General features: G+C 37.1%; 1 protein-coding gene across 1 annotated transcript in view; it reads left to right on the top strand.

The window, feature by feature from the left end:
• Positions 1-25,240, top strand: part of PTPN21 (protein tyrosine phosphatase non-receptor type 21) — a gene marked incomplete at both ends in the record, with an annotated part of 37,227 nt that extends 11,987 nt beyond the window's left edge. Inside the window, 17 exons of the mRNA XM_080618087.1 lie at positions 727-896; positions 3,561-3,658; positions 6,077-6,144; positions 6,577-6,647; positions 7,964-8,051; positions 8,249-8,337; positions 10,450-10,537; positions 11,243-11,322; positions 13,305-13,365; positions 13,893-13,977; positions 15,019-16,484; positions 18,781-18,918; positions 21,491-21,712; positions 22,885-23,013; positions 23,316-23,550; positions 24,110-24,270; positions 25,112-25,240. Of these exons, the coding sequence (XP_080474213.1) occupies positions 727-896; positions 3,561-3,658; positions 6,077-6,144; positions 6,577-6,647; positions 7,964-8,051; positions 8,249-8,337; positions 10,450-10,537; positions 11,243-11,322; positions 13,305-13,365; positions 13,893-13,977; positions 15,019-16,484; positions 18,781-18,918; positions 21,491-21,712; positions 22,885-23,013; positions 23,316-23,550; positions 24,110-24,270; positions 25,112-25,240 (3,378 nt within the window). The remainder of the gene's footprint in view (positions 1-726; positions 897-3,560; positions 3,659-6,076; positions 6,145-6,576; positions 6,648-7,963; positions 8,052-8,248; positions 8,338-10,449; positions 10,538-11,242; positions 11,323-13,304; positions 13,366-13,892; positions 13,978-15,018; positions 16,485-18,780; positions 18,919-21,490; positions 21,713-22,884; positions 23,014-23,315; positions 23,551-24,109; positions 24,271-25,111) is intronic.
• Between the last annotated feature and the right edge of the window lie 203 nt (positions 25,241-25,443).

Genomic DNA, 25,443 nt, shown 5'->3' with positions numbered 1-25,443 from the left:
ATGAAAAATGTTAGGTTAGGAGTGATAGGAAAATATTCTGGTCCAAACTCCTTCTCAGAAATCTAATCAAAGTTAGGTTGTGTAGTTCAAGATGCTGTCCAGTGGGAGTTTGATGTTCCAGGGATGGACATTACTCAGCCTCTTTGGGCAGTGTGTTCCGACATACTGTATTTTGGTTTTGGCTTGGTAAAAAGTTGCTTGCTCAAGCAAGGAAGCTTGCTGCTGCATCTGGACATCATCTTGCTCATGGGATGAGCCATATGTGTACTTTAATGAGCTTGTCTGACTGACCAGCTGTCATGTGCTCTTTTGTCCTTCAGCATCCCATGTGAGCCTGCTTGCCAGTGCTCCAGAGAAGCCATTCGTTGCTCTCACACTGTCCAATGTCATTTTTTATTTGCCTTCCTCACTTCCTTTAGTTTTTCTGTCACACATAAATGCTTACTACTAATGCCTGTGAATTGCCACAACAGGGTCAGGGACTGTTTGCAAATAAATAATAGGTTTGGTAATTTTTTAGGTGTGGGACCTTGTGTACATGGATTGCTTATCTGGAAGTAGTCTGCTTATGATATTAAATGTCTCTCCAGTTGTCTGAGTTTTCAAACCCCCATGGCATTAGTGTTTTAAAATCTTTATTTCTAAGTAACAAGACGTTCATGTAATATATTTTATCTACTATGTTAAAATTAACTGTTTTTCATCATTGAAATGCCTCTTTTTCAGATTACTTATTTCAGTCTGTGGTATTATAATAAGCAGAATCAGCGCAGATGGGTAGATTTGGACAAGCCTCTGAAAAAACAGCTGGACAAATATGCCTTAGAGCCAACTGTGTATTTTGGAGTAGTGTTCTATGTGCCTACTGTTTCTCAGCTTCAGCAGGAGATTACCAGGTAAACTTCTTACATGTGTCTGTAGTTTTGCTTTCAATATTCTGAAATATATGGCTAATTTAAAAATTGCCTGCTTCCCCCACACACCTCTCTACAGAAGTGGAAATTATTACTTCAGGTAGAATTTATGTTCAAACTGGGTATTTAATTCCCCTTTGAATATTTAAAATGTGATCTTTGAAAGGTATTGAAAACTGTTTTCAGTAATAGGCTTTTTTCAGCAGTACTTGTATGATTAGGCTTTTAATTGTTTTCCTCCCTTCATGTTTGTCTTTGGGTTTTTTTTGTTTTTTTTTTTTTTTTTTTTTTTTTTTTTTGGTGGTGGTGTTTTGGAGAGCCGTTTCTTGCTTTTGGGGATGTCCATCCTGCACAAAGCACATTCAGATTTTGTTTAGCTGTTCTTGCCTCTATTTTGCTTTCAGTATTTTATGTACTTTCCGTGCAATACATTGGCAAACTACAGGCTAAGTTTCAGTTTGTGATTTTATTTTTTTTTTTGTGTGTGTATCACTGGCCAATAAGGATGGATGTTAGCTTTTTTATCATATATCCATTTCTACTGTGAATTTGGGGAACATCACAGAAGTGGTGCTGACTGCAGGAGGAAAGTGAAATTGAGCATATAGTAGCCTGTTATTCCTATAGGCCTATACGTTGGCTTGTAGTGACCTTAATGTGTATAGTTTTTCTGATTTGGTCATTATTTTTTAACAGGCAAATGAGTACAAATTGGATTACAAACATGTATTTGTTATTTCAGAAATCTGTGTTTGTGTTAATTAACCCATTCAAGCTGGTAACTTCAAGCTGATCTACTTTGAGGAGTTGAACCAGATGATCACTGGGGTCCTTTCCAGCTTAATTTATTCTGTGGTTACATGAAACTGTCTTTATATACTCTGGTGCTAGAATACCTTTCCAGAGACCTTTCCCACTAATTGTGGTATGAAAGCTTTTCAGGGAGGTAAGCCTCTTCATGCAGACACTGGTGCTTTAATGTGTTGCTCAGTGCCTCACAGCTTTACAGTTCTTTTTTATGTGTAATACCTGTGTTAATATTTTCTTTCTAGAAAAGTGTTAAGTATGAGGCTTTCTCTCAGCAATTTTACTGGCTTAAAAAATAATTTTTTCTTTTGTCTTCTTTTTTTTTAGTCTTTGGTTCAGATTCTGTGCTCGTTGGTATGCTAGGATGCATTGCAGTAAGATACATGTTGTGTTGTTGCATTGAATACTACATTGCTGGAAAGACCTTGCATATTCTTCTCTGGCATTAAAGAATATAATGTTTATGCTGGAGCTTTAATAGCAGTTTTGCAGTGTGTTGCCATGTAGAAAGCACGAATTCATTTGCCAACCTTATATTGAAGTCCTAGAGGATGGTACTTGCTTTGATTTCCAATAGTGAGAGTCTGGATTAGTTTCAGAAGTCAGTGGTTTTTTTCATGCCTTTTCAATATAAATGAGATTGAGCATGTTGAAGCAAATTTTGTTTAATGTATACCAGGAAATGGAAATGGACAAAAGGGATGGTATTTGTACTATCGCAATGTAGTGTCAGGATTCTTCATCTGCATGTTTAATAACAGTTCTATGGAAAGAGCTTATGTTCTACTGCTGGACTGGGAAGATTTGTTTCCCCAAATGCCTTGATATGTGGTGGCTTTTTCCTTCCATTTTTCTAAGGCCTGGGTTTAGGCCCAGCTGTTGGTGTGTGCGTTGTTTAAGGATGTTAACTACTGTCATACAGCATACTGCTCTTTTGTAGCAGAATCCAGAAGACTCTAGCTAATGTTCATAAAATGTCACCTTATTTAACAGGCTGGTTAAATAGTGAGGGAAGAAAGTTGCCTTTTAGCCTGATGAAAATCTGTGTGTAGTTCACCTGACTTTTCTAATCAGTGAATGCTTCCATGTTCTCAGTATTAAAGCCTTACTTCACAAGAGTTAATGTGCAATACGAGGAAGTTAAGCAGGTTTTAAAACTAGACTTATTGAAGACAAATGTCCTTCTTGGCAAAGTGTGTGTTATAATGGCATTTTGAGGTGTTTCGGGCTCAAGATAAGGTGTTTTGCGGCTGGCTGAAAGAGGCAGAAGAATTCAAGAAAATAGTGGTTCAGTGTGTGGACAAATGGTACACCTAGTAGTGGTTGCACGTACAAGAGATGACCCAGGAAAAGGTCAGATTAAAGGAAAAAAAATGGTGTCTTGAAAATAAGAACAAAATGTACTCAGAAGTTGTAATGCAGAAATGAAAGCTACTAGTGTGATTGAAGAGATGTGCAATGTTGGATCTGTTGAAAGGGAATGCAGCAATCCAGCAGCAGTGCATTGAACACCACCAGTGTGCTGAACATTGTAAAAAGGAGATAATAAAAATATTAAAGAAGAGGTACAAATAATAAAACAAGATTAGGGTATGGTAGTAGGTAGAAATTGTGGAGATTCTTTGTTTCAAGAGGTAGCAGTATTTGATTCTGCAGTGATGTATGAAAGCTAAGGGAGGAGCTAACAAAGACCGTGAAGGGTTCGAATTGTGAGGAAGACTGCCCTTCACAAAAACTGGGGAATGCAGAGAGGAATAGGAAATGCAGACATGTTTATCTGCATTCTCTTTAAATTAAGAAGACCATATTAGCTTTTTTTTTTTTTTCTTTCTTGTGTAGGTATCAGTATTATTTGCAGTTAAAGAAAGATATCTTGGAGGGCAACATTCCTTGCACGCTGGAACAAGCAATACATCTGGCTGGTTTAGCTGTTCAGGGTAAGTTGTGCTAACTAGCTAACACTGCATTAGAAGCTTTGCTGATGTATTTTCTATTGCAGTTTTTCTGTTTATCACTCAAAGACTGAATTCCGTAAGTTATGAAAGACTTACTCCTTAGAACTTCCTTGCATATGCTGAAGAGAGGGAACAGTGGGATCAGTGGGCCTGAACTTGTGGCATTTCTGTGCAGTCCTCAGAGGCGTGCCTGGGTATCTAACACGAAGTTGGGTTTGAATTAGACATTAGAGTTCCTCTGGGGGCAATGACTTCAGTTGTCTCCTTACAGACCTTTCATCTGATTCTGTTAATAAAGACGCTTTATTCTGACACGGTAACAAAAGAAACAAACATGCTTTGCTAAAGCAAACTTGAATGTACTTGTATTTTCATATGTTCTCCCAAATGTCCTAATATGTAAGATTATTTCAAGTTAGTATGCAAGACTGTTAACAATTTCTGTGTTCAAATCACTCCTGAAGACCCATTTCTGTGATACCTACATGAAAGTAGCCGCTTTATTTTTCCTGACTAGAGTCAGATGGAATACAGTAGACACCAGAGAGCCACCAGTTCTGTCTGCATTGGTCATGTCTGGTATTCCCTGCTGACATGCTTGTTAGATCTTAAATCTCTCAAAATAAAAGGTTTTTAATGGCAGCAGCTTTGTTCAGTGTTTGTATATTGCTACACAGCAGTTGCCACTGCAGTACCTCTAACAGCAAATGTAAATCTGCCAAAAATTGAATGGGACTTAAAATCATTGATGGTACATACGACTTGGGTTTTTTTTTTTATTACATTTTTTTATTTTTTTATTTTATTACATTTTTTTATTACATTTTATTACATTTGTTTTGATAACATTAAATATGATGTTTATGCTTTTTGAAAACGTGGTTACCAGTAGAGTATGGTGAATTATGCTAGTACCTTGTTTGTATAATGCATCTGTTTAATGAATTTGTGAATCTGTTTAATCTGAGCCAGGATTTAATGTTTTTCAACTGACAAACTCTTGCTTTGTTATTTTCATATCTTTGGACAGTGTAAATGTCTCTCTGCTCCATGAGTTGTTTATAGAAATATTTCAATATAATCCTGTTTCCAGATGGAAAATATTTATCCTTTTAGCCTTCATATTCCTTTTCAGTCTGGTGTAAGAGAGAAACTGTATGTGATTATAAAACAGTGAAAAAAGAAGTTAGAAAAAGCACAGGTAAATTAATGTGCTCCAGTGACTGCATTTGCTTATACGAGGTAGGTGGGTTAATTTGAGCTGGTGAACGAACAAAAGCAGTTGTTTCCTGTTTCAGGTGAACTCACTTCAAGAATAATCTGTATTTTAAATAATTATCATAGGCTAATTCTAAACACTGCTTTATCTCAAGTGCTGTGTTGGTGTAGCGTGTCTCAAGTCCTCTCCTTTCATCACAAATAACTTGCATATTAATTGTTAATCATGAATACAAATTTGGTTCCTAATATGGATTGATCTGTATTGCTGGGGTTTGTGTTTATATTTCTGGAAGCAGCTGTTCCATACTGACTGCTGTTTCACAATTTCTCCTGTGAGACTGGTACATAGCTTTTACAGTTTAGACTGCTTTATTTCTCTTCTTTGAAGCATTGGTTAGCTTTTTCCTGGAAATAGAAAAAAAGGCAAATTCCTTGGGATGCCATATGGCATGACACAAATTCAAAACTGTTATTAAAATCAAACCTGTTATTGAGCCCCAGAGTCTGGGAAGGCTTCTAGGTCCCACTTTCTGTGTGTCTGTGCAGTGTTTGAATGCAGCTGCAAGTTACAGGAGTGTATTGGCACTATTCTGCAAGTAATTTAAGTATCTGACAGGAGGGAGTAAAGAAGATGGAGCCAGACTTTTCTCAGTCAGTGGATGCAAGATGAAATATATTAAAGTCTGTCTAAATGTGGTAAAAGTTTTCTGTTGTGCGAGTGGTGAGACACTGGAAACAGGTTGCCCAGAGAAGCTGTGAAGTTTCCATCTGCTGTATTCAAAATTTGACCAGAGAAAGCTTTGAGACAGTGTGCTGTAGCTGACCTTGCTTAGGGTTAGATCTCCGAAGGCCCCTTCCATCCTCAACCACTCTGGGATTAAAAAATTAAACAATTAAAAACCCAAGGAACTAAGGAACTTGGAGCAACACTCTGTTTTATCATTTCTCCTTTCCTGTCCCCAAGGAACCTTACCAGTTTTTCAGAACAAGGTTAAAAGATGGGATGTGTTTTAGTTTTCCTCATCATAAACATTACTGGTTAGTTTGTTATGTTATTTTGATTTCAGATCATAGTTCAGTAGGATGGAGATTTGCTACTTGGAGGTCCTGCTGCAATTTATTGGATATAGAATCATTTTATTACAAATGTTTGAATCCAAGAAATTTTTTATTTTTTAGCTGATTTTGGAGACTATGATCAGTATGAATCTCAGGAGTTTCTACAAAGATATGCTTTGTTTCCAGTGGTAAGTACTTACTTTAAATTGATAAATGTAAATTCTTAAATTGATAAATTTAAATCTTTCTTTAGATTGGTAAATGCAAGTTATTATTAAAGACTCCATAATCCGTCCAGTTTACTGCTCCCTAGATTGTCCAACTCAGTAAAGCTTTTCTTTGAGACTGAAGTGAGTCATATTACACAGAAGCAAAGATGTTGCAAGATCTTTTTAATTTTATTGTATATTACACTGAAAAAAAGGTTGGGGTGGAGATGGGAAAGTCAGTAAAACTTCAAAACAGTACTTGTGCTTTTTGGTTTTGTTTGTGTGCATATTACAGCATTTAAGATACAGGAATAGAGTGGAGGGTTGACTTGCCAGTGTGAAGAAACTATAACTAAACTTAATTTTGTAGAACTTTTGTATTTCATTCTATAAATACTATCTTACCTTAAGGGTTGGCTGCAAGAAGAAAAAATACTGGAAGAAGCAACACAGAAAGTTGCCTTGCTACATCAGAAGTACAGGTAACATTTCTAAGACTCTTCATTACCTAACTTTGATGCAATTACTTCAGTAGCTCAGGACATTGAGAATTAGTTGGACTAATTTCACCTCCCATTTAAATGAGTTTTTCACTGATACATCTGTGTTAAAATTACAATTTTTTTTTCTTGCTGAATGAAAGTGAAAAGAGAACAGAATGACCAGTAAAATAAATGAGAGGATTCTGCTTGAAAATTAAGAATACAAACACAATTTAATAGTATGGCTTCATCTGCATGTTTCTGAAACTTGTTTATGGGAATTTGTGACTCCAGTAAGCATGTTCCTTGATAAACAACATTGGCAGATAATGACGGCAGTAGAAATATGGAGACGGTTACTGTGTCAGAATGCTTATGATCTAAAATAAAAGGTAGCTAAGATGCAGTAGTTCAAGACAAAGGAAAGTTAAATTCTCTGTTGTCAGTTCATCAGTGGAAAAATGTTTGTGACTATGGGAGTAATACTGATTATTTCTTCCTGTATTGTTTTAAAAGAGCAGTTTGAAAATTTCGAATCCATTTATCCTTGAAATACTTTCATAAGAAGATTGTATGGTTAAGGTTCAGCAAAGAAAACTTAATCTGCATGACATTAGGAAAAACTGAAGAAACAGCGATTGATGATTGAATAAGTATTGAGAGACGTAAGAATGAGCGTGACAACATTTTGCAGGCAGACATAATATCTTTTGTGAGATCAGCTGAGGTAGGTAGAGCAACAAGGTTTTAATCCCTGTGACACTACTGTAAGTCTGTGAGAAAACTATCTTTGCCAAGTGGTCTAATTAAAAAAAAAAAATAATTACGTTTACATACAGATCTTCTCATGTTTTCAAACCATTATAGTTAAAATTCAGCATTTAGAAAATGACTCTTCTTCCTGAGATGTGAAGCATCAAACTTCATCTTGGTACTTAACATGTATACTGCAATAGGAGAAATTCAGGTCTTGAACACATGCCCCAGAAAAATCATTCTGATACAGTGAGAAAATCTGGTGACAATGATGGATGTCAAGAAGAATGTGATACTTGTCTGCCATAAGCAGAGATTATAATTTTAACTGATCGGTCTTGCCATTTACCTCTAGCAATGCCTGAGATAAAGAGGTTGCTAGAATCAAAGTGTAAAGGCTTAGACAAATATATCAGCCTTTGGGATAGATGAAAATAGCATGATTGAGGGCTGCCTGGATGTACTGTGGATGCTTTTCTAGCTTTTGGCAGTGTCAGAGTAAAACAAAGATGATTTTTTTCTTATTGACAGTACTAGCTGATTGTTATTTTCATTTGTAGAGGCCTTACTCCTCCTGATGCAGAAATGCTATACATGCAAGAAGTAGAGAGAATGGAGGGCTATGGTGAAGAGACCTATCCTGCAAAGGTAAACAGGGCTTTAATCTTTGTCTCAGTTCATTTTTCCCCTATGTAAAAAGGGTTACTTCATGCCAAAAAGAAATAAAACCCTAAACCACACCTCCTTTTTTCTCCCCCAGAATTGTTAAAGTAGTTGCTTCTCATGTAACTTTTCTTTCAAAGACTTTTTTCTGTATTTGTATAATATTTTGCAACTTCATACAGGACAGCCAAGGAAGTGACATATTCATTGGAGCATGTCTTGATGGTATCTTTGTGAAACACAAAAATGGTCGTCCTCCTGTTGTATTTAGGTTAGTATTGTTCTTTCTTAAAATATCTTTGTGCACTTCATATTTTAGGTGTGTTCCTCACTAGCATGAATGTGACGAATGTGATAGATGTGATGTGTGTTTATTAATTCGGTAAAACCTGAACATAGTCTTGTTGTTATCATGCTACAGTGAATACTTAGATCCATTGGAATTTTTCAAAGTATTGACTGCAGGATGAATCTCTTTAAGCCAGATTAATTCAAAGAGATGAACATTTACTGTAAATTTCATTGCAGAATATTTGTGGAGTCAAAAAGGAACAATTCTCTATGCATAGAGCATCTTAAGTCCTGAGATGGGAACATCATGTTACTTACAAATATTCAATTGTAAAATTATCCAGGAGTTCCTTTCATATATTATATATAAAAGAAATAGAGGAGAGTCACTTGGTAACATTTATTTCATTATTTTGAATTAATACATTGTTTTAGTTTATTATTTAATATTCTGAAGTCAAATTGTAGATACAGACTTGTATGAAGCTCACCTAACAGTTAAAATTCAGTCTTCATGTGAAACAGCCTGGTTCCCACTGACTTGAAGAGGGGTTGCTTGGGCGTCTTTGCATAGAATTTGGAATATAAGTCTTTAAAAATACATATTGAAAGTTTGGGGTTAGGTGGAGGTTTTTTTAAATCTTAGTAATTTGTAGTTATTGCTAGAGCAAGGAAGGCTTTATACTTAATGCACTTTAATCCTCTAGAATGGAATTGTTTGGCTGATTATGAATGAAACTTGAAATCCTGTGATCCAATAGTTACTGGAAATCATGATGAATTCCAAGGGTTAAAGAAGGTAGCAACTGTGTTTCCTGCTCTTAGTGGCTTTGTTTAATACAATTATTAAATACAGTAAACTGTTGTTCACAAAATTCTCTGTCTCTGCTCCTGAGAGCTGAAGCCAAGCTCTTTTTAGTTGTGTAGAGTGGTAGAAGTACTCTACTCTGCTTTTTTGCAGAATGAAGCAACAAAATCTCTGCTGATGGATTTTTCAAGCTCACAGGGGAGAGGAATAAAGCTTTGTCCATTCATTTAACACAATTTCCCAAAGAATTGTGTATTCAGGGTCTGTGTAAACATAAGAAAATACTTGCACATTGGAGAGCATCAGAGAGTATTCACATTCTGATTTCAGGATCTAGTTTTCTGCTCTTTGCTTATTTGTTGTGTGACTTTGGGCATTTCTACTGGGGATAGATACACCATGGTATTTGGGTGGCAAAAAAGCATAGACAAGTGCAATTTACAAAGGCTGGTTTATGCTTCAGATTGGTTCAAGTAATTTCATATTTATGTCCATAAATGCCTATGAACTGAAGCCTTAAATTACCTTTGTTATAAATCAGAATGGGCATACTACTGTTTCTCTACCTCACAAATCTGATTTTCAGTAACTATAGAAAATGCTATCAGCCCCATCTATGTGATGAAAATGGAAGTCATACAAACACCTTTAGGGAGTCCTGTGTGTAGATGGTGCTTTTTTCCTGTGTTTGTGTACTGCAGAATATTCTTTTAATAAATCAATGATATAGGCTTTATTTAAACTAACACAATACTAGTGATCTAACCACATCTGTATTTGCCAAGAAGCTGAAGAAATAAATGGTGTTATATTTCTTGCAATTGAAGTTTTTTTCATTTGTCAATATGCAAGAGAGTTCTTGAAAATATGTATACTCTTGCCTTAATGGCTTTGTTGAGTGTAGATTTCCCCCCCCATCCCCATCCCCTAGAGCGTATGGTTTGCTTTCCAGCACTTGGGACGTTATAATTTACTGATAACTAAATTTGATAAAAAACCACCCCAAACCCAACAATAAGACCACTTGAACAAGTAATAAACTTACACAAATGTGTACATATTGCACATCTTCAAAAGTGTTAGTCATATACATATTTTAATTCAGCAGTCATTGAATGGATATGGAAGTGATGGTCTGCAACTTGTTCAGATAGATTGATGAACTTTTAATTTCCTCAGTTCTTTATCTATATTCTTAGTGGGGATTCTGTTCTTCAGTTGCATTTTCTGTGGTTTGAAAATCAGGGCTTGACAGTCATGTTCTATCATCTCCTTTGTTTGCAGGTGGCATGATATTGCCAACATGTCGCACAACAAATCCTTTTTCGCATTAGAGCTGGCAAACAAAGAAGAGACAATCCAGTTCCAAACTGTGAGTAGAATTTTACTTCTGTTTTTTGCACTAAGGCATCAGTAAATAAAAACAAATTAAGACTGCTAATTTAACTAAAAGAATAAAACCTTCTTTTTCTATATTTAGCAACTTTGAACTGTATGAGTAAGTTCAAAGTAATAATTCTGTCTCTGGCTAGCTTTCTGCAGGAAGGCATTAAAAATCTGTCCTTTGATGTTTAGTACATTGACAAGTTTGGTTCAGATGGTCATAAACATTTTCATCCATTCTAGGAAAATTTCTGGCATGGTTTTTTGACTTTTAAATCAGTGGCATTGAAAGATAAACATCTTAGAACTTTGCTGGAATGGGCCACGTCGTTCCTTGCAGAATTAATTCTGTGTAGCATCTAGAAGTTGCCTTTGTCAAAAAGACAGCTGTTGACAATCTTATGGCATGATATACATATACTGTAAACATACAATGTTAGTTTTATAGCTGATAAGAGTGTCTTCAACAAAAGGCTTCTACTTTCAACTTTCATAAATCTAATAAAATAGGCTAGAATGAATGTTCACATCCACAAAGTACAGTTTTAGGGAGAACCTGGTGACAGTAATGAAGTTATATTGAAATTAAATTAGTCAATGATAATTTAATCTTAAAAATTTCAGTGGCTTGTCAGAAAGCAAGGAAAAGGGTATGCATATTTGGCTTAATATGCAAATTTTGTTTTTTTGGCAGGAAGATATGGAAACAGCAAAATATGTGTGGAGGATGTGTGTGGCTAGACACAAATTTTACAGACTAAATAAATGCAGCCTGTAAGTAGAATACATTACCAGAACTCTTGGTGCCCTTGAAGCTTCCATAAGGAAGTGAAATCTTCTATAACCTCTGTGATGTCTTTACTGTCCTTTTCAGATGGTAGAAATTAACAAGTTGGGGGTTTTTTTCTTAATCTTTTTTGACAAAATAGTTATTACCAGTTTCTCAAATGCGTTCTGCTTTATACAGAGGACATTATTAAACATGGAAATCTTAGCAAAAGTAACAGTGTTTGGCCCGTGCTGCTGGATCTCAGTGCTGTGACAGGTTTTAGTTGCTTCAGGGGCTACTCTTACTAGAATGTTTGTGAGCTACTGGAGTCACTGGGATTTTGGCCTCGATTTGGGTGAACTGCTCTGAAAGGGCACTCTAGAGGCCTTTAGAAGGGCGGGAAGTGTATGTGAAGCACTCCTGAAATGTGCTGGATTGACAGCTGAGAGGTATGTGGTCCTTTGGATATCCATGGAATCTGTATAGCTCAAGTAGCACCAGTGCAAAGTAAATTTAATGCAATTCATCAAATTAAATTTAAATGGGCTGATCTCCAACTTGTAAATCAAGGGCTGGAATTTTAGCTACTCCACTGGTACAGCTTTCCAAGTTACTTCAGTCAAAGAACAGAGAATTAGACCCAGTGAATAGCCTGTCATTAAAAAAGCATGATTCACAAATGTTCATGGGGCTCAGGATTGTACGGGAGGAGATACCTATGGAGCGGTTGGTCCAAATTTATTCAGGCCAGTGGAAAGATGATGGAATATTTTATACTATAGTAACTTGTTAGTGTGTTCAATGCTGATTTACATTAGAAGAACAAAATTAATTTGGAACAGTGTGGACCTCATACCTCTAAGCTTGTAAACCTGGCTGCCTTTTGAGAGGGATAAGAAATCTTGGTGGAAGTAGTGCTTTTGTGGGACTTCTGCATTGCTATCCAAATAATGTTAGTTACGTGGTTCTGTAATGAATGTCAGTGTTCTTGAATGTCAGTGTCTAGGATTACTCATTTTAACCCTTTCATCACTTCATGGTTTTACGAATAAGTAAAGTCCTCAAAAAATCTTTTCTGATTATCTCTAGTCTAAGATTCCTTGTCATCTGGTCCTGTTGCTAAAAACTGTCTTATGCATGCCTATATTAAGTTCAGGTTTTGTTGTTTGTTTTGTTTTGTTTTCTCTTTATCTGTACATACCTTGTCTTTAGAGACTCCCTGGACTCTCCATCTGAGGAGGGCTCTCAGAAATCTTCCCTCATTCTTTCCCTTCCACGCTTTCCAATCCTTTCTCGTCCTTCACTTCCCAAAGGGTGAGCTGAAAAATCATCTTTCTTTCTGAAATCTGGTAGTTCTTGCATTTGTATTATTGTGCCATCTCTTGACCTATGTCTTGCTACAAGAGGCAGAATAGAAGTGCAGCATAAGATGAGGAAAAAGGAGCTTAAGGTTTCTGGACCTTATATCCTGGAGGCAATCCCAACAATTTATGAAAATTTATTGCTGTTAGCTTGAATGTTAGAACATGCAAATGCTCGTGCAGTATAGTCACATTTTCCAGTTCTTGTAACATCTAAAATGTTGCATTCTGTAAACAATTTCATGTCTATTCTTGTAGAACAGATAACTTACGGTGTAAGATTTTACATGGGGTTCAAATTTGGAAGTAGTCCCTAGTTACTCTGCTGCTTTTTCTGCCCTGCTGCAGTGCTTCAGGGACATCTCCTTTTTATGCTTCAGAGAAAATAGGCAAAGAACTGACGTATTTTTCATCCTGGCTTTGTGATTCTGCCCATACTGTTTGTGATGATGGTTTATGCACGGAGCTCTTTCCATTTGAGACAGCTGGGGAGAGCTATTTAACTCAGGGCCTAACTCCAAGAAATGTAGAGTGATTTTAAACTGAACTTGGGATCACTTTTCAAGGGTTGAAATAGGTCTTGTTGTTGTTAAGAAAAATTTCTCACCATAAAACTCCTTCTGTAGACAAACTCAGACTGTTACAGTGAATCCTGTTAGAAGGCGGTCTTCATCCAGGATGTCTATGGTAAGGACAGCAAATAGTTTTATTTTTGCATTTTCATGAATTTAATTTGACTTTGAATCAGGCAGTAGTTTCCTTCAGTGCAATAAAATGAACAGTGAAAAAGATGAGTCTAGTATGTGAGGAACTGTTTCTGACTTGTAGAAAAAGCTGCTATGTAATATCCAAATTATGGAATTACAGTAATTGCTGTGAAAAATAATATAAACACTTCTGGTTTTATTTTGATTGCTCTGTATCTGGTAGACTCTCCTAGAGGTCAGATGGCAAGATACAGTCTTGGGTTGGTGGTGTGTAGTTTTGATTTTGATTCCTTTTTTTTATTGTTTCTTGTATGACCTCACAGGAAAATCACTTCTGCAGATTTAGAGAAATGGTTTAAGATTAAGGCTTTGTGTGTTTGTGTGTGTATATTATACATTATATATCATATATATATAATATCATGCATTACATGTAAAGAAATCTTCAAGACATTTTTAAAATGAATCATGAGGGTTTAACTAACAATAAGATGCTTGCTTTCTTAGCCCAAGCCTCAGCCTTATATGATGCCTCCACCACCTCAGCTTCATTACAATGGTCATTATACTGAACCATATGCATCATCCCAAGGTAAGTTCATTAAATCCAAGGCTACAGTACCTAAGTTTAGAAGGCAAAGGCTATAATTTGCACTTACAGCTACTTTAGCTAGAGCTGAATAAAGTCATAGGGTGAACATGGGACAGGTTTATACTACAGCACTCATTGAAGTGCATAGAGGCATTTAGGCTAATGTGAAATACAATCATAGAATCATATAATCATGGAATCATTTAGGTTGGAAAAGACCCTTAAATCAGTGAGTCCAACCATTAACCTGACACTGCCAAATCCTAAGTATGTCCCTAGCACCGCATCTGCATGTCTTTTAAACACCTCTAGGGATTGTGACTCCACCACTTCCCTGGGCAGCCTGTTCAAATGCTTGACAACCCTTTCAATTAAGAAATTTTTCCTAATGTCCGGTCTAAACCTCCCCTGATGCAACTTGGGACCATTTCCTCTTGTCCTATTGCTTGTTACTTGGGAGAAGAGACAAACACCCACCTTGCTACAACCTCCTTTCAGGTGGTTTTAGAGAGCAATAAGGTCTTCTCTCAGCCTCCTTTTCTCCAGATTAAACACCCTGCTTCCCTCAGCCGCTGTTCCTATATCCTCTCCTATGGGATATGAGCAAAATTAGCTATGATAGCATATACAGCAACTATATATAGACTGTGGTCTGTTGTTGTTTAACTGATCTCATGAGACAAGTGCAGACCCTGGTGTAGACATTCTTTCTTTCAGGTTTAAGATTAATACGGATTTTGTTTAACTTGGTCTGAAACTTAGCAAACCTATCATAAGCAGAAGAAAGCCATTCTTACACTGAGATGGTGTTTTCCAGTAGGAATTTGCATCATCTAAATGAACATAATAGGTTATTGTGGTATACATACCTTCGTTATCCATAACGAATAGCTGGGATTGTTTTGGTTTTGAGTGAGGTTTTTTTTTCCTTCCCATTTCAATACATAGCTAAGAATAACTGAAATTTTGAAAATTGAAACACTGGTTAGCTATATCTTTGTTTGATGTCTTGGACATATTGTTCTTAAACTTTACTTTCAGATAACCTCTTTGTGAACAATCAGAATGGATACTACTGTCACTCCCAGACTAGCTTGGATAGAGCCCCTCATGACTACACTGGTCGGATCCGCAATGGTAGTGTCTATAGCGCACACAGCACAAACTCCTTGAACAATCCACAACATTACTTGCAGCCATCCCCCATGTCCTCTAACCCAAGCATTACTGGAAGCGATGTCCTCAGAACTGATTATGTACCATCTCATAGACATAGCGCACTAATACCACCCTCTTATCGTCCCACACCGGACTATGAAACTGTGATGAGACAGCTCAACAGGGGAATGGTGCACACAGATAGGCAGAGTCATTCAATGAGGAATCTTAACATCAGCAATTCATATGCTTACAGCAGGCCTGATGCCTTAGTTTACAGTCAACCTGAAATACGAGAACATGCTCACTTCACTTCACCACAATCTAACCATTATCCATTTAACCTGAACTACAGTTTTCACAGTCAATCCCCCTATCCCTATCCTGCTGAAAAGCGCCCAGTTGTTGGGGCAGTCAGTGTGCCTGAGTTGACAAATGTGCAGCTCCAGGCTCAGGACTATCCAGCACCAAATATAATGAAGACCCAAGTCTATCGACCTCCTCCCCCATACCCATACCCAAGACCTGCAAATAGTACTCCAGACCTTTCACGACATATCTACATTAGCAGCAGTAATCCGGATCTTATCACAAGGCGAGTGCACCATTCTGTCCAGACGTTTCAGGAAGACAGCCTGCCTGTGGCACATTCTCTTCAGGAAGTCAGTGAACCTCTAACATCGGCACGCCATACTCAGCTGCAGAAAAGGAACAGTATTGAAATAGCAGGCTTGACTCCCAGCTTTGAAGGAATAAGAATTAAAGAGAGGACTATGTCAGCTTCTGCAGCAGATGTGGCTCTTCCAAGAGTTATCTCAGAAGGGTCACAGCCCAACGTTCTGATGGAGAGAACAAAGCAAAAAGAAAGTGAGCAAGAAGAGGGTGTAAACTGTGATCATAAGAAAACCCTTTCAGATGCCACTATGCTGATTCACAGTAGTGAGGAAGAAGAAGAATTTGAAGAAGAAAACAAGGCTAGTACAAGCCTTTCTCCCCTCCCTGAAGATCAAACTCAACTTTCATCTGTTATGAGTGGTTATTCTCGTGATTCAGTACTCAGCTACCCTTATAGCTCTGTTGCTTCGTCTGCTGGCCCTTTGCATATTCTTGAACCTAAATTACATATTACAGAGACAGAAAAGAGAGTGAAAGATATGAGCCCCATTCATTTACTAGTAGAAAGTCAGGTACAGAGAAGAGGGGAAGGACAGCTTACTCCATCTATGTCAGAATCTGACCTTACAACATCAGGGAGATACAGAGTAAGGAAAGATTCATTAAAGAAGAGACCTGTGTCCGATCTTTTGTCTGGGAAGAAGAATATTGTTGAAGGCCTTCCCCCACTAGGTGTAAGTGGATACTATTCCTCTTGTTTCGTGTTGTTCTGTAGCAGGAGTTGTGTCGGGGTTTGTTTGAGGTTTGGGGTTTTTTTTAATCAACCTGAGATGCTTTTAAAACATGTGGATTAAAAGCTAACTTAACCTTTATGTTCCTGCTTTTCCATGATTAACTTTGCCCAGCCATGTATGAGTTGCTTTATATTTCCCCTGCCCCCAAATCCAGCTGTGCAGCTTCTGTCCATCTGATACACCTCACCTGGCTAGCAACTGTAGAACAAGCTAGTTTAAAGTCAGTTCATAGATTGCAAATTCTGCCATACCATTCCTTCTCTGGAACAGAAGCAATTCTTTCCATTCCACTACCAGCTTTCTAATCTTCCTCTCACTGAAAAATTGGATGTAACTGAATGTTTACATTTTTTAATTTGTTTGCTTTCTTCTTCTTCTGACCTAAGAGAGGGGCCTGAAACATTAGGCAGTAAATTCTTTCCTGGCATTCTCTTCTTTCCTCCATAACTTCCTTTGTCATATCTTTTCCCATTTGCCTTCTCTTCAAGCTGTTTTTATCCCACTAAAGGTAGGATCTTGCTTACTATGTCTCTTTCCAACTCCAATCTTTTGAAGTCATAAATAGTGAACAACTGCAAGTTTCACCTTCCCTGTAATTCTCACCTCATAGAAACGTCACAATCTGTGTGGGACTGTACAACTTCACTGGCACTCCTTACCACTCATTTTGTTTTCAACTTCTGTTCAGTTTTATGTAGTCTGTGACATGTATCAGGTGCTGATGGAGGAAGACCACTGTTGTTATTATTTCACCTTTTAGAATTGATTGCTAACTTTGCCTGCCTGAGTTAGTGTCAAGTAGTTTTCTGCACAAATTGGACTGCAGTGGAACTACCATATAACTTCTACTGCTGTAGTAACTGCTACAGCTGATGCTGCAAAAAGTAATGATGCAAAAGCTATGTATTTAGATAGTTACTGCTGTCACTAATTTTTGTCTGTCAGACTTCCTGTACATAGAGGTAGATTTCAAAGTATTCTGCTCCGTCAGATTCAATTAATTTTATAATTGTGTATGTTTATCTAAATCTCCTTCCTACTGTTTGGTACATAGACACAGGTGAAAAAGGTGATAACTTTCTCCTTGTGTTCACATTTAGATAGTCACTTAGTATTTTGTTCTTCGAAAGACACATTTTCAGACACTAATGTGTTTACATAAATCATACTCTGCCTTTTCCTTCTAATACCTATGTAAATGTTCAAGTCAACCTTTGAAATTTAATTTATGTTAAAACTTTTTAGCTGGAAATGTTCAATAAAATGATCAGTAACATTTAAAAGTGTCATTGCATAACATAGAATATTACCTTTCTGTATTCAATATTAAGATTAATATCCTGGTAACAAAGTTGTCCCCTACCAATGCTTGCACATTTTGCTTTTCAATGAACTCTTACTGTTGTGTTTGTCTTCATTTTTAAATGTGGTCTCATGCTCTTAGCTTTGTCTTCCTATTCCTCACTACCATTTAGGTTTTGAAAGCATTGATTCTCATTCAAGTAGAACATTCACTTACATTTTCAGTGTATTTTTAATAACCAAACTTATCAACTGCTAAGTTCTGTTACACTTTTTAAGAATCATTTTAATTTATTCTTTCATAAAAATCCCCCTTTGGTATTTTTCTCAAAAAATAAATGGTAACTTAAATAATTTAGATTCATGGCCTGCTTCAGGGCTCAGATCTGTCTGCAGTTCTGTGTTCATGTTCTGTATGTGCAGTTTGTTGCAAGCTTAGTCAACCATTTAACTATATCCAAATATCTTAAAGCTATATGTTCATTGTTATGCCTGCTTGTAGAAAAGAAAAGTGCCCACAAACTGAATAGTAAGGAATAGTAAGAAATAATTTTTATGCATTTTTGGGGTTGGAAAGCGATTTCAGTTCTGTCCAAGAATGTTAATTATGCAGGGCTGTCACCTCACACCCTTTTTTGTGAGCTTTGTGGACATTAATATTTGTCATTCTCATGGAGTTCAATTAACCTGTCTGGAATGAAACCAGACTTGTGCTGTGTCCCTGGAGGAATGTAGTCCCACCACCCTAATCTCTTACTGCAGTGCTTGGGGGAAAAAAAAAGTCAGAGCTGTTTGCAGAAGGGGTCAAAGAAGTATCATAGAATCATAGAACAGTTAGGGTTGGAAAGCTGCTTACTTGAACTAATTTGGTTTCTGCTTTATAACTTCATCAGATATTTAAGAATATTTACAAGTTTTAGCTTTTATTTTGCAGGGTATGAAAAAGAACAAAAATGATGCAAAAAAAATAGGGCCTCTAAAGCTAGCTGCCCTAAATGGACTAGCTTTGACTAGAATGCCTCTGCCAGATGAGAGGAAGGAAGAATCAACAAGAGCAACAAATGATGAACGGGTATGTTGAAGTTCTTTAATGTTTGATTTCTCTTTTATACTAATGATTTTAAAAAATGAAATACATGTGAGTGGTGCTTTATGTTGACTTTAAAATGCTTCACATTCAAAGCAACTCAAATACTGAGGCAGAAACAAAAGAATGAGACTACTGATTGGTAAGTGACTGCTGGACATATTGGGTGTAACTGATCTTTCTTGAAGATTTAAGATGACAGTGACTGAGATTATAATTCACCCTTTGAACATATGGGAAGCAAATTATCTAGTATCTACTGATACATTTTGGTGCCAAGTCTTTCTGTTTTGTCCCTTAATTTTGAGATTTTCCAGACTGAAAATTAAAATTTGGAGTGTGAGATTGGACTTAGCTGTAATTATTAGTTATTCATAACATTTTTACAATAAATTTTGTAGTTAAATTGCACCCACAGGGTACTGCTTGTGCTTGTGCTTGTATTTATCTGTTTTCCTTGGGTGGATCCCTGAAGATATAGATGGAACTTGTGTAGTGTGCAGAAATTTTACATTCAGTAAAACATCTCACACCACTGAGAGGACATCAGGTTCTGATGAATTTGAGGATCATTCTTTGAGAAATACAGGACTTCATCTGCTTGTGCCAGGGTAAAAAAGACGTCACTAAATATACTTCATCCTGCCTCATATACCATTAAATAGGTGCAGGAAAGTGAAATCGAGTCAATATCCAGACTGTGGAGGGCTATGTAGAACAGTGCTTTCATCACACATCTGACCAGGGAGCAAATAGATACATCAAGTTCTGCAGTGATTATTGCATGTTCTGCGACCAGTGGTCTCTTTAGAATCTGGTTCTGAGCATAAGTCAGCATCCTCAGCTGCAGACTCCCTCTTGTTCAGTTTGTTGTCAGTCACTGGACAGAGATTAGAACCTGAATCATAGAATCATAAAATCAACTAGGTTAGAAAAGACCTTTAAGATCATCAAGTCCAACTAAAGGAACAGGCCAAGTCTTGCCAGCTGCAGTTTTAAGGAACACGCCAAGAAAATCATTTGCAAGTCACACAGTGGAAATTCAGTCTTGGGGTTTGAAGTCTTGGAGTGAGATCCATGGGAGGAAGATTTGACTGTTCCATTTCAACACAGTTGAAATTCTTTTTGAACTATATATATACTTCTTAAATATGCTAAAGGGCAAAAATTAATGTTATGTTAATGAGATACAGTTCTACATTTAGTACCTGAGTTGGTTACTTCTTACTTATAGCCATCATCTCTTCCTGGATTGACCTGTATTGAATTCAGCCATGTTATTGAATTCAGCTAGCTCTGCCCAAAGTGTTGAGGTAAAAGAAGAATCCATAAAGTCAGGTTATGAAGAAGACATGTCACTACAGTCTCATCAGGCAGTAAAGTGGAATAACTACCATGAAATGGGAGTAGTTCCTAAAACAGTTGAGAAGAGGCAATGCAAAGTAGACATGTGACACAAAGTGCAGACTGCAGATATTTTAGAAGATGACTTTAAATTTGATTCATTGCCTGTTTCATTGCTCAGCTTCATGCTGCTATCAGTTTAAATGAGGAAATTTCACTTAAAGATCATAAAGGAGTTTGTATAGTTGATGTATTGATGTGCAAATTGTGTGTGATTGAGGTTTTACACCTTCCTCTGCAACATTTGGCATTACAGTTATTTGATACAACTTTTCTGACCTGATACCACAGAGCAGTTGCTGTGAGAGGCTGGGGACATGTGACATAGATGAAATTTTCTGGCTGAAATCTTACATATTATTCCTCTAATTATTGTTGGCAAGGAGATGCTGAAATTCCAGATGCGTCTTATGATTTAGAAAGAACTTGGTTTCAAAAGAATAAATTGGGCGAGTGGGGGGAAGGGAGGGAGCAGCTTATTAAATGAAATGGAGTCATGCTAGTAAAAAAATTCTGGGGTTTATATCTCAGCCACAGCAAGAGGTTCTAAGAAGGCTTTACGACTATATGCAGAGTTTGTTTTCTTCAGCTTAAGAAAATATGGAATATTGGTAGTGAATTACCAGCTCATTGACTTGAGGCAAGTGTTTTTTATTTTTTTAGAGTTTTTCTCCATCCAAATGACAAAGTCGACAATATTTTTTTGGATTACAAGTATAAAGGAGACCTTTTCAAATGATGTAATCTAACATGCTATCTTGAGCCAGAGGATTAATGAGTATTTCTTGTTCGAAGGTATTTGAGGTGGTTTGTAATACAGCATAGCTATCTCGTTTGGCCAAATATTTTTTGTCCAGCTGGGTTATCTTTATAGAAACTATGAAGTAATCTTTCTTTCACCAGTGGTATCCACAGTGTTTGTGACCTAATGAAGTATAACAGGCTTCTTAGTTTGCACTTGAACAAAATTCTTGCTGGTTAGGTTTGCTTCTAATTTATTCTGGTATGGTTGTGAAAACATTAATAGCTGGAAAAGCATTGAAAATATATGTAAGAGAGGAAAATACATATGGTTTATCCTTCATGAATTCTCTGTTAAAATCGACTTGCCTTGGAATGTGACTTTATATGGTTATCTGTGTCTGTCTTTCAGTGTAAAGTTCTGGAACAACGGTTAGAGCAGGGGATGGTGTTTACAGAGTATGAGCGCATTCAGAAAAAAAGACTTACAGATGGTGAGTGCTCGATAGCTCGGCTCCCTGAAAATGCTGAAAGAAACCGGTTCCACGACGTGCTTCCTTATGATGACACCAGAGTAGAGTTAGTCCCAACCAAAGAAAATAACACGGGTTACATCAATGCATCTCATATCAAGGTGAGAGAAATACTATTGGAGAAACATTTTCCGGTTCATGTGGTAACTAAAAATGTATTTGGCTATCAATTTTGGTTTGGTCAGATGAGTGAAAATCCTTCCATCTCTGTCTTTCCCTTCTTCTGCAGAGGTTTCTTTGGGGAAAGGAGCAACCTGGTTTTCCTCATTACCTAGAGTAACAGAGGGTTAATTATTGGAAAGGTCTTCTGCATTTCACTTCTGTATTTATCTGCTCTTTTCTCTCTCTCTCTGGATTGCTGCTAACAGAAGGCTTATCCATTCTTTGCAGAGTTAAGAAGGCAAATATCTTTATAACAAACTGGGGTCCTTTACAATTATTGTGATATTTTGGAACTGCAGTAACAATAATTATTTCTTCTTTTTCTGTACTCTCTGACTAGATCCACAACAGGCAGTATTCCAGTTCCCAGCTTAAGCTTTTTTGAATGGTTAGAGGAACAGATGGAGCCAAGGGGAAATCTGCATTTTCATTATCTTCAAGTTGCCTCCTTTCCCCAGCTTTAGCTATTTAAAAGTGAAGTTGCAGGGTAACATCAAGAACGATCAAAGCATTTTGTTCATTTTTCAATGCATTTACCTACTTTAAGCACAATTACAAATACAGTTGGCTTCATGCTTTCTCTGAAAAGAGTTGAGATCATCAAAGCAGCAGTTGCAGTTGTGTTGCTTTTTTTAATCCCACTGACATGATACCGTAGTTTCTATACTTCAGCTCATTCACAAATGTTGAGTAACTCTTCTAATCCTTCTCAAACAAGATAATGTTTTTTGAGGAATAAGCTAATTCTGACTCTTTAGTGCATGAAATAGCATTTACAGCACCAGGGTATGAAAGCTTCTCTAAACCCCAGTTCACTAGAATACCTTAAGGTCACAAAAAAAGAAATACAATTTTATTTACTCACTTAACATTTTGCTTGTGATGTAAAATACATTTATTGAGCTATGTGCCTATACAATTTTAAACATTGTGTCTCTTCTGCATCTAATGTGACAAGATACAGCTAAAGAATGGGAGGCAGATTTAACAATGGGCTCCTACTGCTGCAGTATTGCTGTAGTTTTTCAGTTTGTGCATCTTGATATGGCTGACTTAAGAATCGAAGAAAGGGATTTTTGGTAATTACTAAGCTAATGTCTTTCTTTTACAGGTCTCTGTTGGAGGCATAGAGTGGGATTACATTGCTACACAAGGCCCTTTGCAGAATACGTGTCAGGATTTCTGGCAGATGATCTGGGAACAAGGGATTGCCATCATAGCTATGGTGACAGCAGAGGAAGTGAGTACAGAGTCAGGTTTCTCCCAGAAATTCTGCAGTGTTTTTGTTATAATCTGTGAGTGGAAGAGGATCTTTGCTCCAACAGGACCAGCAATCAAAGATAAATTTCTAGTGACTGATTTGCCATGTCCTTGGCGGAAAGATGTGAATTTGAAAACTCTTTCTGCAGGAAAGTTGGTTTACTCATTGAGAAACCATAACACTGTAGTAGTACATAATAGAGGAGAGAGACAGTTCTTATAGGAGCATTAGCTGTACGAGTGTTCTTATGTTTCTTGTTAAGCAACTATTTTACTTTTAAGGAAAGTGGGCGAGAAAAAAGCTTCAGATACTGGCCACGTCTTGGTTCAAGACACAACACTGTAACATATGGAAGATTTAAGATTACCACACGGTTCCGTACTGACTCAGGCTGCTATGCAACTACGGGTTTGAAGATTAAACATCTTCTCACAGGACAGGAAAGAACAGTTTGGCATCTGCAGTATACTGACTGGCCAGAGCATGGCTGTCCGGAGGATTTAAAGGGATTTCTCTGTAAGTTGTATTTAATAGCTTTGGTTTGGGGTTGTTGGGGTGGGTTTTTTTTTTTTTTTGCTTTTATTTTTTGTAACTATTTTGCTATATGTGAATTAGCTTTGATCAGTGATGCCAAGCATTCTTCTGGAAAAGGTTTCTTCTCACCAGCAAGAGATACTGAATTATATTTTTAGCAGGAATATACCTGCCAGTTTGTTAAAGTGACTGTTTAAGTCTAAAGCCATATATATAATCTACTAAAAGTTCAGATACATTAAAACATAATTGCATCACATACTACACATTTGAGTATGTTCCAGCAGTAGCAAGATGGCTATGAGCCAGCTTTGGTGGGGAATAGGGGAACAAGGCAAAGAAAGCCTTATGAATGTTAGATGGTCTTTATAGATCTGTATTGCTTTGCTTGGGATATAACTTGTGATTTATACAGGGTGCCATTTTTCTGTGGGATGTCATTTATTAAATTACTACTTTTCAGATGGTCATATGGTTTAATAGCATGGCTATGGGGCTTCATCTCCTAATTATTTTATTCTCACCTTGTTGAACTTAATAGCATACTTGGAAGAGATACAGTCAGTGCGGCGCCATACGAACAGCACTGTGGATCCTAAAAACTTCAATCCTCCTGTACTGGTACATTGCAGTGCAGGTGTAGGACGAACAGGAGTGGTCATACTGTCAGAGATCATGATTGCTTGCCTGGAACACAATGAGGTGATCTCTTTTTCTTTCTTATGCTTCGAGTAATGTTAGGTAGTGGATGAGTAAATAACCCACCTAATAAATGTTTAATGGCTGTTCATTTGAACTTTCCCAAGATGTGGCCTTCAGAAGAGCCCTTACAACTGTGGTTGAAAGAGCTCTTAGCAATTCAGCAGAAGCTAATAATCTTCTAGAGTTGCCCATTTATACATTGGATACTGGAATGGTCATTTGGATTCTTGACTTGATAAGATACTGAGTCACTGAATAGAACAAGGTATGCCCTAGGCTACTAAGCATATTTCAGGATTTCACCCTGACTTTGCCACTATTACTTCATGCCTTAGTTTTAATGGCTAATATTCAAAATATGCTTTGTAGCCAGTCTCTATGCTTGTTATTAAATGTTTTTATCCTAAGTGTAGTGTATTTGCTGTATCAGTCTCAGCAGAAGACAAAGCAGTAGTTTAATAGAATAAAACCTGGTCCTGTCAGCTTTTAGTGGAAGTGAAGAGCTGTAAAGTGTTTATTAATAATATAATATGCTACCTGAGACTCAACAAACTGTTTTGTTATGCATCCCTGTGCTAACACAGTGACAGAATTTTGCAACCATTAGATTTGTGAAGAGCCCTACCCCATGACATAGGCAAGTTTAACATTATGCATATTTCATAGATGAGGAGGTAGGCATGGTGTAATGCATGCACAGGCAATGAATTGTTGGACTTGACATTAGACAAGCTGATTCTGCCCTTAGATCACTGGTACTGCTTTGAACCTCCTGCTGAGAAAGTGCAAGCCAGTCTCCTTACTCACCAGTCACTTGTAACGGTTTGTTCTCTTCCTCCAGGTGCTGGACATCCCACGAGTGCTGGACATGTTGAGGCAGCAGAGAATGATGATGGTGCAGACTCTTTCACAGTACACTTTCGTCTATGGAGTTCTCATTCAATTTCTCAAAAGTTCTAGACTCATATAGTCCCTGCCACTTCCTAAGGAACACTGCAGGAGTTTATAGAAAGACGGTTACAGTTGTCCAGGCAGACCTGCTCTCACTGGTGTTTTCTTCATATGAAGAATTACACAGTTACCTTTTAGGGTTGGTATGTGACTGTTAAATGCAAGTGAGGATAACAGTCCCTGCAAAGCAGGATCTTCACTGGACTAAATTCTTCCCATGTT

The sequence above is a fragment of the Psittacula echo genome (genome assembly GCF_963264785.1).
Source record: "Psittacula echo genome assembly, chromosome: 5".
Classification (NCBI taxonomy): Eukaryota; Metazoa; Chordata; class Aves; order Psittaciformes; family Psittacidae; genus Psittacula; species Psittacula echo.
Note: the sequence above shows the minus strand (reverse complement) of the source record. Positions and strands in the feature narration are given on the sequence as shown.